General features: G+C 40.1%; 1 protein-coding gene across 9 annotated transcripts in view; it reads left to right on the forward strand.

Moving 5' to 3' along the window:
- LOC140195339 (uncharacterized) overlaps nt 1–20,712 on the forward strand; it is a 123,319-nt gene that overhangs the window by 95,415 nt on the left and 7,192 nt on the right. For 6 of the 9 annotated variants that reach the window (XM_072253481.1, XM_072253483.1, XM_072253485.1 and 3 more), the window contains 6 exons: nt 381–467; nt 905–1,082; nt 8,581–8,638; nt 13,475–13,528; nt 16,558–16,665; nt 19,521–19,620. In XM_072253481.1, the coding sequence (XP_072109582.1) occupies nt 381–467; nt 905–1,082; nt 8,581–8,638; nt 13,475–13,528; nt 16,558–16,665; nt 19,521–19,620 (585 nt within the window). The other 3 variants (XM_072253487.1, XM_072253486.1, XM_072253489.1) reach the window with 3 other exon arrangements.

Raw genomic sequence — 20,712 nt, forward strand, 5'->3', positions numbered from 1 at the left:
TAAAACATTGTGGGGTGATTAATATCTTTAAAAGAGGAAAATAGATCTTTGGGAAGCAAAAAAAAAAATCAATGCTGGAAATTGGAAATGAACATGATGCAGATAATCAGCAAATGAGAAAAAAGAAGGGAGTAAGTTCTTCACATCAATACTTTTTAAGTGAATTAGTGAGATGTTTGTGTCTTTAAAAAAAGGATGTGTATTTTAATTTTGTGGATGAAAAGTTTTTCATGCAGGATAGGATTTGAGTAGCAGAAGTGAAATTTATGGCAGATTGTTAGAAATTATATTGCACACAAGACCAGATATATTACCAGTACGTACGATATGTATCATTTTAGGATACTAATAACTTTTAACAACAATAATTTGGTTTTCAGCTGAATCTTGGACAGTTTCCAAATATTCTCGAAGTGAATCCTCAACAAGAAAACATAACCAGACTAGGAAGAGAGAAAGCTCCAAAGGTAGTACAAATTTTAATTGTTTTGACTATAGTTATCGTGAGATATTTAAATACCTGTTTTATCAAACTGTTAAAATCAACAAAAAATGAGGTGGCTTGGTGGGGTATGCATATTGCTATTCTACTACAAGACTGTGGAATACTGAAAGAACATCCAGATGGAGGGAAAAGTAGAAGAGAGGCTTTATTTTGTGCATCTCTTTGTAGTTGGATTGCTGGAGATTTACAGTTTGGTTTGTCAGCCTTGAACAGTATCACCGGAATTTTGTACATCTGTGACAGAATCAATGGCCTCCTTACCTGTAAAGTTTCTGTGATTATTCCAGTAGAGGAGCAGGTTAAAAGTTTTATTTCAAGATTTTCTATACATGTATGTTTGTAAAGTAATACTGTGTGTTTGTAGAACGATATACACCTTTTTATAACATGTTTTTGAAGAAATCAGACATCCTGGAGAAGATTGGCGAGATGAATGTAAACGATCAATTAAACGGTCAAAATTAATGGAGGATAAAGTGGAAAAAGAAGAATCTAAGCATTTTGATAGAGATGTGGACCAGAGACAGGAAAGCATATGGAACTCTAGAGATGACCACAAACAAAGAGATAAGTCCAGGTAATACAGAAACGGGCTCTTTTGACATACCTCTGCCATGCCATCTGCTATTCCTCTACATGTCCTAAGATAATTTGTCTTTCCAAAGTTGATGACCTCACTTTTTGATTCACACTACATGGCACAGAAATTAGCCTTGGTTGGAATGGTCCATGGCGATCAACATGACTACGTAACTTAGTCCTATTTGTCCAAGTTTGGCCCATTTCCATCTAGACCTGTTCTGAGAATATACCTGTCCATGTGTTATTTGAATATTGTTAAACGTACCTTCCTCAACTATTTCTTCTGTTAGCCCATTCCACTTTCACACCATCCTCTAAATTAAAATGTTCCCACTCTAGTTTCTATTAAATTTCTCCCCTCTCACCTTAAACATATGCCCTCTAGTTTCTGATTCCTTGAACCCGGGAATTAGACTGTTTGTATTCACTGTGATCTATGTTGAACTCTACATCCTCCAATGTGGTTGACCGTGATCGTCATCTTCAATTTAGAAGTGTTGGCACAGAGATCCATATTTTGCAAATTAATGTAAAAATGGTGAGGCACCCAATGGATAGGCAGAAAAGACATTAGGGCTTAAATGTTACGACCATTTTTTAAAAAATACTTTATTTTCAAAATTTTCAAAAAAAAAAACAATGAAATCAACAAAAACATACCAGCTCAGACATGTATAGAAAAGAAATAAGCAAAAAAAATGACATAACATTAGAGGGATGCCTATTGTACAAAGTGCTCAAAAATACTAAACATTAAATCTCAACTGAGAGCCGTAAGAAATCAGCTGGGGGGAAATTGCTGATCCGTCCCCGGCCTCGTCCAGGTAGGCAAGGAATGGATCCCAGATAGCCGAAAATGTTTTAATTGAATTGGTTCTCAAGAGCCTAAGTTTCTCCAGCTGTATGACTGAGAGTATATCAGCCATCCATCTCCGAAAGGAAGGGGGAGAGGGTGATTTCGATTCCCTCAAGATAAGTCTTTTGGCAACAATCATCCTCAGCATCAGAGACTGTTGTATGGCTGCAGGGAAACAAATAGTAGATTGCAAGCAACCAAATATAGCGAGACCAGCTTCCAAGGGGAAGGACCTTTTATAGGCCTTTCAGTACCAGTCGAATATTTTCGACCCCAAAATCCAGTCAGTAATGGGCAAAACCAAAAGGTGTGTGACAAAGTGGCTTCCGTCCCTTGGCACCTATCACACATTGGCGAGACAGAAGGGTAAATCCTGTGCAATCTAGGTTTAGAGTAATGGAGACGGTGGACAACTTTAAACTGGATCAGTTGGTGCCTGCTGTTAACAGAGCAAGCCTGTATCATAGACAAACGCTTATCCCAGGCAGCTTCAGATAATTCAATGCCCAACTCCTCTCTCCAGGCATCACTAATCTTCACAGTAGACGCTACAGTGCAATTATCAAACAAACGTATAAACTTAGAAACGAGATGCCTGGAATCAGGAGGGTTCTTTAAAATATCAAAAAACATATGTTTCCCTGGAAGGATTTCAAAATTACAAATCTTAGATTGAATATAGTGTCTAATTTGTAAATAACGAAAAAAGTGTGAATGAGGCAGCTCAAATTTCTCTTTCAGCAGACTAAATGTTGCAAACCGTCCCTCTATGTACAGGTCTTCAGTAGAAACTAGACTCTTCTCCCTCCAAGCATGATAGGTTTTATCTGACCATGAGGGTAGAAAGGAGTGATTGAAACAGATTGATGTTTGTACAGAGGTCTCTGGTAAATTCAGAACACTCCTAATCTGATTTAGAATTCTGACAGAATTTTTCAAATTTTTCAAAACAAAACTCAAACTTTTTGAAGCCTCTCTAACTTGGAGAACAGAATGGCTGGCAAGGACGAATTGACAACAGAGTTAGACTCCATACATAGCCACAAGGGAGCCCCAGGGGCTAGGTTACGCGAAGCCCCCTGTTGCCAAAACATTAAAGCCCTAGCATTGACAGCCCAATAATAGTGCCTAAATACAGGTAATCCCAGCCCTCCTTCAGACTTGGGCTTTTGTAACTGAATTTTTGAGATCCTGTGATTCTTATAATTCCTTTTTTAAGACAATATTATGGAGTCCAACTCTTTAAAAGAAAGCTGATGTAAGAAAAATGGGGAGATTCTGACAAAGATAGAGAAATCAAGGAAGGGAAACCATCTTAATTGAATTTATATGGCCAATCATGGACAGAGGTAGGGTTTTCCAACTTTCTATATTCTGTTTTAAGTTTTGAAATAAACTCTGCAAAGTTTAATTTGAATATTAATTTAGGATCTTTGGGGATTGTCAAGCCGAGATAAGTAAGGTGATCTTTAACTACTTTGAACGGGACACTTTCCAAAAAACCCTGCGTGTAGTCATTGGAGAGGGGCACAAGGTCACTTTTTGTCCAGTTGATTGAGTATCCCGATAGTCTGCCAAAAGGGGTGATTAAATCTAGAAGAGGGACTGACTTTTCTGAGTTTTGTAAGTACAGTATCACATCGTCAGCATATAAACTAATAAGTGTTTCAATACGTCCGACTTTCAAACCCAGAATGTTTGGGTGACTTCTTATTTTTAGGGCAAGGGGCTCTACCGCGATGGCAGAAAGGGCCGGCGAGAGAGGGCGCCCCCTGCTGGCTGAACAGTGTAGGGGACACAGAGCTGAATTGTCACCATTAGTTATAATAGAACACATTGGGCTGGCGTATATCAGTTTTACCCAAGATACAAATGACTCACCGAACCCAAACCCGTACAGTGACTCAAACATGTAAGGCCACTCAATCTGGTCAAAAGCCTTTTGTGCATCAAGGGATAAAATTGTTGCCCCATTCGCTTTCCCATGATCAGCATATATAGTATTAAGGAGGCATCTGACACTGGGAAAAGAGAACGACCTGGGACAAATCCTGTCTGATCAAGATGAATGATAGAAGACAAATGCTTATTTAGTTGGTTAGCCAGCATTTTAGTAATTACCTTCCTATCAAAATTCTGGAGAGCAATGGGCCTATAGCTGGCCAGGTCTGTTTCCTCTTTACCTTTCTTTAAAATGAGGGAAATGATAGCCTCGTACAATGTCCTACAATGTCCTAGGCAAGGCTTTATCTCTCTTAGAGCAAGATATCATTCTGAGGAGAAATGGGGCAAAGATATCACAGAATTTCTTATAAAATTCACAGCCGAATCCATCCGGCCTAGTAGCCTTGCTGGACGGAAATGACTTAATGGCAGAAGTTATTTTTTCCAATGTGAAGTCAGAATCTAAGTCCTCCCTCGCAGCGTCACTAAGTCTCGGCATTACAAGAGAATCAAAGAAGTCATTCAAATCAGATTGAGTGGCATTGAATTTAGAGGTGTAGAGTTCGCTGTAAAATTCTTTAAAACAGTCATTTATCTCTTTGGGATTAGTTAACAGGGTACCCGCCCTCGATCTAATGCAATGAATTGACCTTAGGGCCTGGGCGCCCCTGAGCTGCCACACCAGGAGCCCCTCAGGCTTGTCCCCCATTTCAAAATGCTTTTGTCTTAATTTTAAGAGGAGATTATTTATTTGACTACCCAAGATACAATTGTACTCATATTTAAGCTTCATTATTTTATTATAATCTTCAGAGGATTTTGAAGCCTGGTATGTCGCTTCGAGGGTTGGGAGAGTATTCTCAATCTCTAATAATCGCCCTTCTCTCTCCCTCTTAGCAGTGGATTCATATGAAATTATATACCCATGGATTACAACTTTTAATGTCTCCCAGAGTGTGGAATCTGACACCTCGCCGTTATCATTAATTTCTATAAAATCTTTTAATCTGGTGGTGATATATTCTATAAATTTCTTATCAGCAAGTAGGGAGGGGTTAAAAGGCCAGGAATAGATTCGTTTGGAAAGGGACATTGTCAAGGGGCTAGGGTCAGAAATTAATCTATTATGATATCTTGTATTGGTAACACGAGATATTAAATGAGAATCAACTAAAAAATAGTCTATTCTACTCTAAGATTTGTGAACATGAGAATAATAAGAATAATCCTTGTTGGTGGGATGTTGAGCTTGCCAAATATCTACTAAATTCCTAGATCTAATCAAATTATTTAGGACCTGCACTGACACAATATTTGAGGGCGGCCGGGAGGACAATCTATCTAAATATGGATCCAGGTAGCAATTCAAGTCACCGCCGATTATTATATTTGAATTACTGGCATCCGGAAGTAAATCAAAAACTTTCCTACAAAAATCTGGCTCGTCTGTGTTTGGACCATAAATATTAAGGAAGGTTAGTGGAAACGAATTAATGGTGCCAGAGATCATAATAAACCTGCCGAGAGGATCTGTAGTCATGGAAGTGAGTTGAAATGGAATATTTTTCCTAAAGAGTATAGCCACAGCACGGGTATGAGAAGTAGATCGTGACTGGTAAACCTGCGATATCCAGCTAGACCTCAATCTGCGTTGCTCAGTTACTTTGATATGGGTTTCCTGTAGAAAAATCACATCTGCAGATAGAGATTTGAGATGTCTAAAAACTTTATCCCTCTTAACAACATGACCAAGGCTCTTAACATTCCACGAGACTATTGTAATATCTTTAGCCCCCAGCTGCGTTCTACCGCAAGGCCTCTGCATATGAGAATAAAAAAGAGATTATTAGAGTTGAGCACAAACATAGTAAACAATGCAAAATAACTGGCAGCCTCATGAGAACACAACATACACAAAAAATCATGCCTGAGCTATAAACAAAAACAACACACACCCTAACCCACCCCCTTTGTGTCTCCCTAAACCAGACACATAGTTCCCCATTTCCATCCCAAAAGGAGCTGCTGGGCAGGTAACTAACATTACACAATCACAAACACCCTGAGAAAATTTATAACACAAATTATATAATACCATTAAACAAATGCTATTAGGGCTGGGGAGAGTTATCCAGTGTCCGCACCTGAAACTGAACATTCATGACACCAACTCAAACTTAACCCTTATATTAACAAAAATATTTAGAACATTCTCTGCAATTAAATCCCAGTGCGGCATACAGCATTGCAAAACCACGTATAACAATCAGGTCCCTCCCCGTATCCCAACATGGAAACCGGCACAAATATAAGCTGAATAAACAGTGTCAATATATCTACTCCCTTTTTCGTGCATTATTCTTTTTCAAGAATTGTGCTGCTTCTATCGGGTCATCATATACTTTAAGCGCTCTTCCATCTTGATGATAGATATAGGGCAACACACATCAAAGTTGCTGGTGAACGCAGCAGGCCAGGCAGCATCTCTAGGAAGAGGTACAGTCGACGTTTCAGGCTGAGACCCTTCGTCAGGATAAATATAGAGCCTAGCCGGATACCGCAGGGTGTGCTTGATCCCTCCATCACACAGAGTTTGCAGTACATCACGAAAGGCACGACGTTGAGTTGTCACCTCTTTAGTATAGTCCGGGAAGATCAAGACCTTGTTTCCCTTGTACTCCATGGGTTGTAGTCTGCTGCAGCCCAAGATCAGCTCTTCCACTTGAAAGCGATGGATACGCGCCAAAATGGTATGCGGTTTCCCACCGGCAGCTGGCTTCAGATAGAGAGAGCGATGCACGCGATTGACTTTAACCGGATATGGGAAATGCTCTTCCCTGAGCAACTTGGGAATCAGTCTGGAAACAAATTCAGTAGGTTTACCATCCTCCTCGCCCTCTTGTACCCCAACAATCTTAATATTATGTCTCTGGGAACAAGCCTCTAAGTCATGCACTTTAGCTTCAAGCTGGCTATTTTGTCTCATTAGCTCTGAATACTCAAGTTCTTGCATGTGTGCTTCAAGGTCACTGGTGGTTAGCTCTTGATTAGCCACACTGGCTTGTAAGTCAGCCTGGGAGGCCACAAGCGCCTCAGAATTGGCCTCAAAAACATCAAAGCGGTCGTTAATGCCGTGCAGAACTGACTCAGAATCTCCTGACCTAATTCCTTGCACATGGCGTAAGTTTTATCTGGCAGACGCGGAGAAGTTCTTTACCAACCCCGTTGTTAGCACTAACCTCGGTAGTTTGGCAGTCAGCGGTCTTGGCTTTATTTGCCTTCAGCATTGTCAAACTTTTCCAGACACTTAGTTTAGACACTGTTGGCCTATGAATGAATAGAACACGGTAAAATAGTAATTTTATCGAGGCCTCGGAGAGGAGCACTGACCAAACACGTCTAATCCACACACATGCGCACTAGCACTCCCGAAATGTTAACACCATTTTGCCCGATGCTGCCTGTTCTGCTAGCATTTTCTGTTTCTAATTTCCGAGTTCCAACATCTGTAGATTTTTTGATTTTCGTTGCCCTTTAGATGTTCCCTGACTTTTTGAGCATTTTCTATTTTCACTGACATTTTTCATTTTGATCAATGAAATGATCTGAAATGAGACAGAATATATTTTTCCTGTTAGACATCTCCATTGCAGGGTTTGTGCCATCAGCCAGATGACGCTCCTAATCTGAATTGATTAGATGTGTGATTAACCAGGAGCTGGTTAACTGAGGAGCTGGTGAGATTGAGGGGATTCGAAACAGGGTATTGCCCAAATACAAGTCAGTATGGAGTTGAAAACAAAGAGATTTATTTCAAGTTAGAGCTTTAAATTTAAGGAGAGTAGTCTAAGGAAGGCTGATCGAAAATGTATTGGATTAGTCAAGTGTAGAAGTTGTTATGCAACCACTGAAGTGAAGCAATGATTGTGTCAAGTGACTATGAAGTCAAAATAAAATAACTTATTGATGGCGTGGATATTTGATTTGGAACTCATGCCAGTATCAGAAGTGTCTCTGAGGTTGTGAACAGTTACAAGGAGATGAGTGGAGTATTGAGTAGGGAACAGATTTTGTTATAGGTCTGTGGATGATAGCTTTGGTCTTCCTGATACTTTTGCCTAATAAACATTAGACAAGCTTTCTGACAATTTAGAACAGTAACGGAGTGGATTAGGGAGATGAAGGAAAGAAAGGACTAGGTTTCACTGTATACATGAAACTGATGCCATATTTTTGAAGTTGACGTTAAGACAGTATCATGTAGGTAAAGCGCAGAAGGCTAAAGCTAGATTCATTTGGGATGTCAGGAGAAAGAGTGGTTAACAGATGAAAGGGCTTTACTGTTAATTATAATCACAAGAGATTAATTTACTGTTAAATCTTTAGTTACATTTAGGCGGGAGCTCCTAGTGAGCTTAACCATGGTATATTGGCTTTGGAAAAGATTACGTGTGGTGATTTAAGTAATCTTTATTTCTTTGATCTCTACCTTGTTCTCGTATTCTCATGACTGAGTTGTGAGATGGCCAGCATCAGAGCAGTAGATTGCATTCTCTCATTTAAGTACAGAGGGAAAAAAATAATCTCACTCATTTCTTGGAAGTAATGTGAATGAGTTCTTTATGTCCTGACTTAACCCAATATTCAAGTGGTAGATTAAACAGCTGAAAATGAAATCTGCTTTTCTTAACAGGAACTATCGAGATGATGACCACAAACGATATGATACCAGTTATTGGGCAACAGAAAAGGTATTACTGACATTCAAGAAATATTCAAGCAATGCTACTATATTTTGTTGTTTAAAAAAAAATGTTGTATCTGAATAAATTTCTTTGAATGAATCTTTGAAATTTAATAAAACAGAATATCTAATTTTTTTTTGGGCAAGATAATCTCTTATTGCCTTTCTGAACATTTACAGTTCCATTTACTAGCAGATATTCTATTGCATGCTTTTGTATCACAAAGACAAAAAGTCAATGGTTGAAAGCAGAAAAAGCTTAAATATTCAGCAGGTTGAGCAGAGTCTATAGAGAGAGGGACAGCGAGGGTGTTACCAGTTCAACTCAGTGACCTTTCAGTGGAATTAAAAACAATTAGAAATTCATCATATTTTAAACTTCAACTTAAAGGATGTTTGATTAACTTTTCTTTGTTCTGATGAAATCATTGATGAGAAATATTAATAAGTTCTATTGTTGTTGCATGATTTGCTGAGTATTTTCAGCATTTCTTGTTACAATGGTAGTTCAGTATTTTTTCCCCTAAACTTCACTACGGTATTTTTATTGCTTTCTCTGTATGGGGATAGGACACAGGATCTCAAATGCGGTGAAATCACCAAGTTTGCTTGTGTGCTTGCTTGCTAATTTATTTATTTATCTTTCTTTTATTTATTTATTGAGTTATAGTGCGGAATAGGCACTTCTGGCCCTTTGGGCTGCACCATCCAAGTAGTTCTCTGATTTAGCCCTAGCCTAATCATGGGACGATATACAATGACCAATTAACCTACCAACTGGTATGTCTTTGAACTGTGAGAGGAAGCCAGAACACCCAGAGGAAACTCGCGTAGTCAAGGGGAGAACGTACATATTCCTTACAGGCTTTGGTGGGAAGTGAACCCGGGTCGCTGGTATGGCAAAGTGTTGTGCTAGCCATTATGCTGCTGTACTGATCCACATTATTGTGGAGTCTCACATCATTCTCCTCATACAACTTTACAACTAATCTTCTTATTTCTTTCCATTTCCAATTATAAGCTTCCTTCATCTAACCAAATGCCTCAGCCTTCCTTCTCTCCTACACTTGTCCCAGTCTTGAATTCACCAGTAAACAAGCAGTAACTACGCTTTCTGCTTTAAACATAGAAACATAGAAAATAGGTGCAGGAGTAGGCCATTCGGCCCTTCCAGCCTGCACCGCCATTCAGTATGATCATGGCTGATCATCCAACTCAGAACCCTATACTTGCCTTCTCTCCATACCCCCTGATCCCTTTAGCCACAAAGGCCATATCTAACTCCCTCTTAAATATAGCCAATGAACTGGCCTCAACTGTTTCCTGTGACCGAGAATTCCACAGATTCACTGCTCTCTGTGTGAAGAAGTTTTTCCTCATCTCGGTCCTAAAAGGCTTCTCCTTTATCCTTAAACTGTGACCCCTCATTCTGGACTTCCCCAACATTGGGAACAATCTTCCTGCATCTAGCCTGTCCAATCCCTTTAGGATCTTATACGTTTCAATCAGACCCCCCCCAATCTTCTAAATTCCAACGAGTATAAGCTTAGTTCATCCAATCTTTCATCATATGAAAGTCCTGCCATCCCAGGAATCAATCTGGTGAACCTTCTTTGTACTCCCTCTACGGCAAGGATGTCTTTCCTCAGATTAGGGGACCAAAACTGCACACAATACTCCAGGTCTCAGATTAGGGGTCTAAAACTGCACACAATACTTTGTCTTGAATGTGACTGATTCCTTCAAGAGCAGAAGGACCAATTTCTCTCTCCCTCACTATTGCCATCGTCATTCTTCGTCAGAACTAGCCCATTATCTATTTGCTGTTTAAACCTCTCTAATAAAATACATTGGTTTTCCTTAATCCATTGCCTCTGGCAGAGCAACTTGTATAACCATTTTTTGGTAGAGATCTTGCTCTTTCACTCTACTTTCTATTTATTTATGTCCTACTACCACTAAATCTACCTTATACACTTTATATCTTGTTTCGTTTTCAAAAGTTCAAAGTAAAATTATTGTCAAAATACATGTAAGTCATCATGTACAGCCCTGAGATTCATTTTATTGTGGGCATACTTAATAAATCCATAATAGAATCAATGAAAGACCACACCAATTAGGTGTTCAGCCAACCTGTGCAAATACAGAAAAGGAAGAAATAATAATAAATAAATAACCAATAAGTATCGAGAACATGAGTCCATAGTTTGTGGGAACATTTCACTGATTGGGCAAGTAAGTTGAGTGAAGTTATGCCCTTTGGTTCAAGAGCCTGATGGTTAAGGGGTAATAACTGTTCCTGAAGTTGGTGGTGTGGGTCCTGAGGCTCTTGTACCAGCTTCCTGATGGCAGCAGTGAGAAGAGAGCATGACCTGGGTGGTGGCGGTACCTGATGATGATGCTGCTTTCCTGTGACAATGCTGTGTGTAGGTGTGCTCAGTGGTGGGGATGTGACAGTGCGACAATGCTCTGTGTAGGTGTGCTCAGTGGTGGGGATGTGACAGTGCGACAATGCTCTGTGTGGGTGTGCTCAGTGGTGGGGATGTGACAGTGCGACAATGCTCTGTGTGGGTGTGCTCAGTGGTGGGGATGTGACAGTGCGACAATGCTCTGTGTGGGTGTGCTCAGTGGTGGGGATGCGACAGTGCTCTGTGTAGGTGTGCTCAGTGGTGGGGATGTGACAGTGCGAAAATGCCGTGTGTAGGTGTGCTCAGTGGTGGGGATGCGACAATACTCTGTGTAGGGGTGCTCAGTGGTGGGGATGCGACAGTGCTCTGTGTAGGGGTGCTCAGTGGTGGGGATGCAACAGTGCTCTGTGTAGGTGTGCTCAGTGGTGGGGATGCGACAATGCCGTGTGTAGGTGTGCTCAGTGGTGGGGATGCGACAATGCCGTGTGTAGGTGTGCTCAGTGGTGGGGATGCGACAATACTCTGTGTAGGTGTGCTCAGTGGTGGGGATGTGACAGTGCGACAGTGCTCTGTGTGGGTGTGCTCAGTGGTGGGGATGTGACAGTGCGACAACGCTGTGTGTGGGTGTGCTCAGTGGTGGGGATGTGACAATGCTCTGTGTAGGTGTGCTCAGTGGTGGGGATGCGACAATGCCGTGTGTAGGTGTGCTCAGTGGTGGGGATGTGACAATACTCTGTGTAGGTGTGCTCAGTGGTGGGGATGTGACAATGCTCTGTGTAGGTGTGTTCAGTGGTGAGGATGCGACAATGCTCTGTGTAGGTGTGTTCAGTGGTGAGGATGCGACAATGCTGTGTGTAGGTGTGTTCAGTGGTGAGGATGCGACAATGCTGTGTGTGGGTGTGCTCAGTGGTGGGGATGTGACAATGCTCTGTGTAGGTGTGCTCAGTGGTGGGGATGTGACAGTGCTCTGTGTAGGTGTGCTCAGTGGTGGGGATGCGACAATGCCGTGTGTAGGTGTGCTCAGTGGTGGGGATGTGACAATACTCTGTGTAGGTGTGCTCAGTGGTGGGGATGTGACAGTGCTCTGTGTAGGTGTGCTCAGTGGTGGGGATGTGACAGTGCGACAATGCTCTGTGTAGGTGTGCTCAGTGGTGAGGATGCGACAATGCCGTGTGTAGGTGTGCTCAGTGGTGGGGATGTGACAATGCTGTGTGTAGGTGTGTTCAGTGGTGGGGATGTGACAATGCTCTGTGTAGGTGTGCTCAGTGGTGAGGATGCGACAATGCTGTGTGTAGGTGTGTTCAGTGGTGAGGATGCGACAATGCTGTGTGTAGGTGTGTTCAGTGGTGGGGATGTGACAATGCTCTGTGTAGGGGTGCTCAGTGGTGGGGATGCGACAATGCTCTGTGTAGGTGTGTTCAGTGGTGAGGATGCGACAGTACTCTGTGTAGGTGTGTTCAGTGGTGAGGATGCGACAATGCTCTGTGTAGGTGTGTTCAGTGGTGAGGATGCGACAATGCTCTGTGTAGGTGTGTTCAGTGGTGAGGATGCGACAGTACTCTGTAGGGGTGCTCAGTGGTGGGGATGTGACAATGCTCTGTGTAGGTGTGTTCAGTGGTGGGGATGTGACAATGCTCTGTGTAGGTGTGCTCAGTGGTGGGGATGCGACAATGCCGTGTGTAGGGGTGCTCAGTGGTGGGGATGTGACAATGCTCTGTGTAGGTGTGCTCAGTGGTGGGGATGCGACAATGCCGTGTGTTGGTGTGCTCAGTGGTGGGGATGCGACAATACTCTGTGTAGGTGTGCTCAGTGGTGGGGATGTGACAGTGCGACAATGCTGTGTGTAGGTGTGCTCAGTGGTGGGGATGTGACAATGCTCTGTGTAGGTGTGTTCAGTGGTGGGGATGCGACAATGCTGTGTGTAGGTGTGCTCAGTGGTGGGGATGCGACAATGCTCTGTGTAGGTGTATTCAGTGGTGGGGAGTGCTTTACTGGTGATGGACTCGGCCATATTCGCTACTTTTTGCAGGATTTTCCATTCAATAATTCACAATTGTTTCTCTTGCTTCAGACTTCCCTTTTGAGTTCTGTTAACTGAAAATAAGCCCCAAGGCTGTCCTTCCATGCAATAAATCATGATCAGAAACTGACACTCTTGTGACCCAGGTGACAGTCCGTTTTTTGATATATGAAAGCAAGCCCCCCTCTGGGACAAATGTCGGTGATGGCTGCAGCCAGAATTTGTTCTACTTAGGTAAACTCATCTATAGCATGTCATTGAAAGAGTGGTATAACTTTACAGCACCTCTAAGTTAATTTTGAGATTTATATTTAAGATATCAAGATCTGTAAATTCTGAATTAGCAATAGTTTTAACACAAGTAACACTGGCTTTAACAGCCCCAGCAAAATATTTTCTTTGTATTTTACAGTATATTCAGTCAAGACCTGAAGATATAACAAAGGAGGACGTTTTGGGATTTTTAGTAAGTTCTTCTAATTTTCTTAAAAACATTACTTAAAATCCAAACATATTTTCTAAAGATGGCAGGGAGTTTTATTTTCAAATTGGTCATCAAAAATGATGCATTTTTATAAAATCCCCAAAACTAGAGGGATATCAGATTTTCACCCTTTGAGGTGGTGACAGAGGTGGTGATCATGCTTGAATAAACAGTTCTCAGTCTAACAGCAATCAAACACGTGTATAAACCTGTATAGAATTCGGTCTGTCCTGAAGCTGCTCATTCAACCTTTGTATGCAGTGTTGGTTTAAGACAGCTTGTGAAAGTTAAAGTTGCTTCTGGCAATATTGTATTAAACTACAGCTCAGTTTCCAAGTGTCCCGCTTGGTGGCGCAATAATATCAGTGCCGGACTCCGGACCGAAGGTTCCCAAATTCAAATCCAAATCGGGTTGAGTGTCGAGCTAGCAACTCGGCCTCGTAAAAACAAGAATAGCTTGCTATGGAAACACCATCATGACGGTGCCCTGATAACTCCATTGCCGAGTTAAGGGCCATTCTTCTTCAGTTTCCAAGTAGACAATTGCTGTACATATATGCGACTGCTGTTTAGGTATATTTGTATCAAATAAAATAACTCATTCTGTTGGCTAACTCCTGCTAGGTGGATATGATGGCTAATGAGAATTACTTGTAGGATGCATTTTCTGTCTGAAATCTAACATTACATTTGACATATAAGAACACTAACATTACATGAACTACATAACATTACAATGAAATCTAACATTACATTTGTCAAGTATTAAGTGAAATAATCTTTTTTTTGATTACTTTAGAAAAGTAAGGGGTACCTATCTTATGAAAAATAAGTTTTGCAATATGTATGCAGCGTTTTCAATTAAAAGAGCTTTTTATTCCTAAATCTTTGATTCTCTTGACTCTATTATATTTTCTTCTATATGGAAGAATAAGCGTTCTAGATTAAATAAAATTCATCTTCAGAAAGATAAAAAAAATGGAGGATTAGCCTTACCAAACTTTAAATTTTATTATTGGGCAGTTAATATAAGAAATCTTACATTTTGTTTATATTACATTAATCGTGAGGATTGCCCGATGTGGGTTTTTTTAGAAGCTAACTCAGTTAATAAATTTTCTATTATTTCTCTTCTTGGATCCTCACTTCCTTTGTCTCTGAGTAAGTTAACTGATAATCTGGTAGTTAAACACACTATGAGAATTTGGATACAATTCCGAAAATAATTGGCTTATTGAGATTTTCTCTTTCAAGTCCCATTTTTTCTAATTATTTTTTTAAAATCCTCTATCATTGATGTGACTTTTAAAGAATGGGATAGATTAGGTATTAAGTGCTTTCAGGACTTGTTTGTAGAGGGAAGTCTCTTTTCATTTGAACAACTGTCAACTAAATATAGTTTACCTAAAACTCATTTTTTTCAATACCTACAAATAAGAGATTTTTTATGGTCTCAAATAAGTGCATTTCCTAAAAGTCCTGATAAAAATCTACTGGATGTAATTTTTAATTTGAAACCTTTTTATAATGGATCTATATCTAATATTTATAATATGTTGTTGCGTATGAAAAGTGTTCCTTTAGATAAAACTAAAAATCTTTGGGAACAAGATTTATAGACTTCGATTTCTGAGGAAACTTGGAATCAAAATTTTAAATTGGTGAACACTTCATCGTTATGTGCCCCCCACTCTCTCCTACAATTTAAAGTGCTCCATAGGGCCCATAATGACCAAGGATAAGTTGTCTCGTATTGTGAAAAATTTAATAATGGAGAAGCTTCACTCATTCATATGTTTTAGACATGCCCAAGTCTTGGAAAGTATTGGAAGTATTGGAAACTTTCTTGATACTTTTCAAAGTAAACTTTAAGCCTAATCCTTTAACTGCTTTATTTGGTATCGTTGGAGGAAAGGATATTATTTTGGAGTCATCTGACTTGCACATTTTGGCTTTTGTGTCTCTTATGGCCAGGAGGACACTCTTGTTTAAATGGAAAGATGCAGCTCCTCCTATTCACGCTCAATGGTTACGTGACGTGATGTCATGTTTAACTTTAGAGAAGATTCGATGTTTAATCTCTGAATCTAGCCAAGACTTTCAAACATTGTGGGGACCTTTTTTGAATTATTTTCAAAACCTTTGATTTGCTGTTAAAGCACAGATGATGACTAATAATTTTCTTTCCTTTTTTTCTTTACTAATCAGCTTCGGTCTTGGTAGTGGGTTAGATTTTTTATATAATAAAATTACTATATTTCAATGTTATGAATTAATATGCATGAATATAGGGTAAGGAGTCTTTATATGTGATTTAGTATAATATATTGATATATTTTTTTCTTGTACTCTGTATTTTTATATGTAAAATTAATAATAAAAATATTTGGAAGAGATCCCATTTTTAGCCAGGGCTAGAAACACAGTATTGCAGAATAAAAATACTAAATTTTAAAAAAAAGCTTTGTTGCACATAATTAATTTACTATTTTATATTTGGACGGCTTTATATTATGCTGTTTAGTTGAGAAATTTAGAAATATATTCATCCACAGGTTAATTTTGGGTAAAACACATGTGGCTTATTGGATTATTTTACTGGATCTACCTTAAAGTAAATTTGGGGTATGTGAGAGAGCAGGTTGATGTGTACACCTTCAACCTGATTGTCATTCTGATGTTCTTTGTCTGTGCATCTTCGTGGACGTTTGGTCTATGTGGATGGTTTTTTTTGCTTTTTTTTAATCATAAAAGGCTTCAATTTCCTCAAGGAAAGAAGTACATTTCATAGACATGTCATGCCATTTGTAAAGGTGTGCATTTATGTATTTATGCACATTTTATTCCATATCTTGTATTTAACCTCTTTATTTTTTATATAATTCTTACTTATAATTGTTGAATATCGTTTTTTGTTGCATGTCGTGCCAACACACCATAGTAAGTTTGAAGCATTAAAGTGATGGTTAAAGTAGGTTGATTATATACTAATTTTGGTTTGGTACTTCCAGGCCAATTTTAAAGTTATTAATGATACAGATGCCACACATGTCAAGAGGATCATGTACAAGCTTAGCAATCAACTTCTGCAGTTTGGTAAAAGGGCTCTGCAGTTAACGGTAAGTATGGTTAATTCTGTGTAATCAATAGCCTTTTCCAATTTGTGATGCATTTCTCTTAAAGGTAGTTCGCTAGATCACAATACAGTCCTGTAACCTATGCCCACTTAAATGGACATTTTTCAAAAACGAGCCTTTTCATTTGATAAAGTAGCCTAATAGATTTTAATTAGCAAAGCCTAAACACATCAGGTGATTGCTGACTTTGAGCCGGTCCAATGCAATGAAGATAGAGAAACAATGATCCCATAATTCTTGAATAAAGTGTTTACTCATTAGCTAGAGGCACTTAAGCATAAGGCAGTGTCCTGCATCGCATTGGCTTGGATTAGCTAACATACCAACAAAGGTTAATTCTGTGCCAACATCTCTAGCATTGATGCTGTAGATTACTGTCATTTGGCAATGTGGGACAGACCATGCTGTTACCAAACATTCTGAGCTCTGTTGTGAGCGGAGATTATAGAAGAATATAAAATCATGAGATGCACAAATAAGGTAGATTTTATTTCTCCCAGGGTGGAAATATCAAATACTAGAAGTTATAGCTTCAACGTAGATGGGGAAAGTTTACAAAACAATTTCTTTTATTACACAAAGGTGCCCGGAATTGCTCCCGGAGGAACCAGTAGAAGCAAAAATGGTAACAACACTTAAGAAGCATTTGGACAGGCACATGAGCAAGCAAGGAAAAGAATAATGCAGATTATGTTGCAGGCATATGGGGTTAGTTTAATTTGGTGTCATGGTTTGCACAAGTATGATGGGCCAAAGGGTCTGTTGTGCTGTACAATTCTATATTCTGTGCATCAGGTTGAAGAAAATGCTTAAATATCCTTGAAGCAGGTTTCACTGATTTCTTGACGCCTCAGGCCTAAAGTGAAGGAGGAGCATCAGGAGCAGATGGAAGTCTCACAAATACTCAGCTGAATGCTCCTTCATTTCAGAACTCTGTAAATCAGAATGGAAACGTCCTCAGTCACAAGCCTAAGAAGAGGATAAGAAACATTCCCAATGAGCAGTTCAGTTTGTCTGTTTGCTGAACTAATGTTGCTCTCCTTGTATTTTATTTATAGTAAATAAACATAGTATTTTATTTACCTTCTTCCTAATACAATTGCACGTATGTGGCAAAACCTAATTTATTTAGTTTTCTCCCTTTCTACCCAAGTCAACAAGATTTGTAATAAGAACAGAAAATCCTCAAAACACAGAAGGTCATCAACGTGAAACGTTAATTTAGTTTCTGTCCATAGCTGCTGCCTGACCTGCTGAAGTAAAAACAGAAAGTGCTCTGAATACTCATCAGATCAGACTGCATCATCTGTAGGAGGAGCAACAGAGTCAACGTTTTGGGTCAGAGGCTCTGTCAGAACTGTACAGAAAGTTTTCAAAAAGCTGGTGAAACTTCATGGAAGGAGATATCTCTGATAGGGTCTCACCATGGCGAGCAAAACTGGCAAGTTTTCTGCTCCCTGAATGAATGGGGGTAGTTCAAGTGTGAGAATTGTATAACGCAGAGAGGGTAAAACCTAGTAGGTTAGTCTGGCAGTCCTCTAATTCTTGAGAAAAAGAGGGAAGAGAAAAGAAGTGAGCTGATATCACAGATGGATGACTAATATAGATGGAGAAATCAAATTATCTGAAGACTCCAGTGTGCCCAGAGGGAAAGTGAGGTTCTCTTCGTCAAGGTTACGTTGGCACTTGTTGTGACAATACGGGAGACCACGGACCGATGGGTCAGAGTGGGATGAGAGAGTGGCAGCTAACATGAAGCTTGGCGTTGCCCTGGGGAACTCAATGCAATTGTCTTGCAAAGCAGTCACCCATCCTGTGATTGGTTTGTTTATTGTAGAGGGAGACCACATTGTGAATATCAAATGTGGTTCAATAGATTGGAAGAAGAACAAATGAATTGCTGCTTCTTTGGAATGACTGTTTGGATCCTTGTACAGTGTGAAGGGAAGAGGTCACACAAAAATAATATAGTCCAAATCCCCGAGTCTGTGATTGTTGCAACAGTTTGCAGTTGAACACAATACAGCTTGTCTTCTGTCAAGTAACACTGGGGGGCCAGCACAGATTCCAGCGCCTCTCCCTGGGCGGCTGCAAGCATGCAACACTGTGTCTGAGCTCTAGTCCTCACTACGACTGAGACCGTGCAGCTCCCCCACCATCTGCCAGTAAATCAGGTGAACTTACATTCCACATTAACACTGTCCAACGGGTCTTGTGATCACAAGAAAAATGGCCAAGATGATCGCAAGCTGTTGGGCTGCACAACTGCTTTGCACATTCTGACACTTCTCTGTCGCAGGCATCTTCACGGTCTGCACCATGTCGAGCTCCTTCAGTGACTCTGCCGACGAGCAACTCATTGATGGGGTAGACCTGCAAACCTGCTGCACTTTAAGTTCTTGATGTCCAGCAGGTTCTTGCGATCATGAAAAATACATTTAGAAAAGACAATAATACCTTTGGTTGGCCCCGTGGTGGCCGCTGCATCCAAATGTACTATCTCACTTGGTTTTAACCTATCAGAAGAATCTGCCCACCCTGCTGATTTACAAGCTTTTGTTTTCTTTTCCATTCAGACAAATAGCCTCTGACCTCAAATGTTGAAACTGTTTCTCTTCCCACAGAAGTAGCTTGATCTGCTGAGTACCTGCTTCATTTTGTTCTTTCTTTTAAATTTCTAGCGTCTGCATTTTTTTCATTTCATTGTGTTCGTATAGAAATGTAAATATTATTCTGGCTGCTAGATGTTCATAAGGGTCCTTGGATTAACATTTGCATCTATTCCTGTTTATATTTTGTCTGATCTGATAATGACAAGGGTTTCTTTATTTGTTCAGCATTCTACAGAGAAATTAATTGAAACAGAAAATCCCATCTTGGTTGATGAACATTGCAGATATGAAACTCATAGGGCAGGAATTTTGAGGAATTCTCCAGGTAATTTGGGTTTCAAATAGATGGTAAAACTTAATCTCAGTAGTACAAATTATTTTACTGAGTATCTTTAATTACATCTAGCAAGTAAATTATCAACGGGTACACTAGAGTACTGAGGATGATGAAGGTGTTGTTTGTCATGGTTTGTGCAATGCTGGAATGTAGTCTGAAATATGCTAATATCTTCTGTCATAGACTTTCCATGCATCCTTTACTTAAATAGAAATTACCCTTTGCTTTAAATTGAATGTACTAAACTTTTTATGAAGCCTGTTCCAGTGCAATTGGCCATCAGCAGCAGAATTCACTCCATCTCATGAAACTCATGGTCCAGCATGTTCTTCGGGTGAAGTGTAAAGTTGGTGAAGGTGTGGACAGTGTAGAAGGTAGTCATGGATTACAACAGTATATTGACGGGATACAGAGCAGGGCTGAGGAGTGGCAGATGGAGTTCAACCAGGAAAAGTGTGACGTGATTCTCATTAGAAGGTTGAATTTGAAGGCAGAATATAGGGTTAGTTAATGCACAGTACTTAACAGGGTGGAAAAACAGAGGGATCTTGGAATTGACGTCTTCACAGTTGCTTTGCAAGTTGTTAGGAAGGTGTATGATGTATTGACCTTTATTAATCGGGGGCTTGAGTTCATGTGCCGTGAGATAATGTTGCTGCTCTGTAAGATCCTGGTTAGATCACACTCGGTGTGGTGTTCAATTCTGGTCGCCTCATTATAGGAAGGACGTGGGAGTTCTAGAGATGATACAGAGTAGATTTACCAGGACGTTGTCTGGATTAGAGAGCATGTCTTCTGAGGGTAGGCTGAGCAAGGTGGGGCTTTTCTCTCCAGTGAATGAGGATGAGAGGTGACTTGATAAGAGGTATAGATTGTGTAGCTAGCTAGAAACTTTTCCCAGGGTGAAATGACTAATACCAGAGGCATGATTTTAAGGTGATTGGAAGGAAGTATAGGGGTATCAGAGTTAAGTTTTTTTTTCTCCACAGAGAATGGTGGAACGCCCTGCCAAGGGTGGTGTTAGAGGCAGACGCATTAGGGACATTTAAGAAGCTCTAATGTGGGCTAATGGATAATAGA

This window comes from Mobula birostris, chromosome 3 (genome assembly GCF_030028105.1).
Source record: "Mobula birostris isolate sMobBir1 chromosome 3, sMobBir1.hap1, whole genome shotgun sequence".
Taxonomy (NCBI): Eukaryota; Metazoa; Chordata; class Chondrichthyes; order Myliobatiformes; family Myliobatidae; genus Mobula; species Mobula birostris.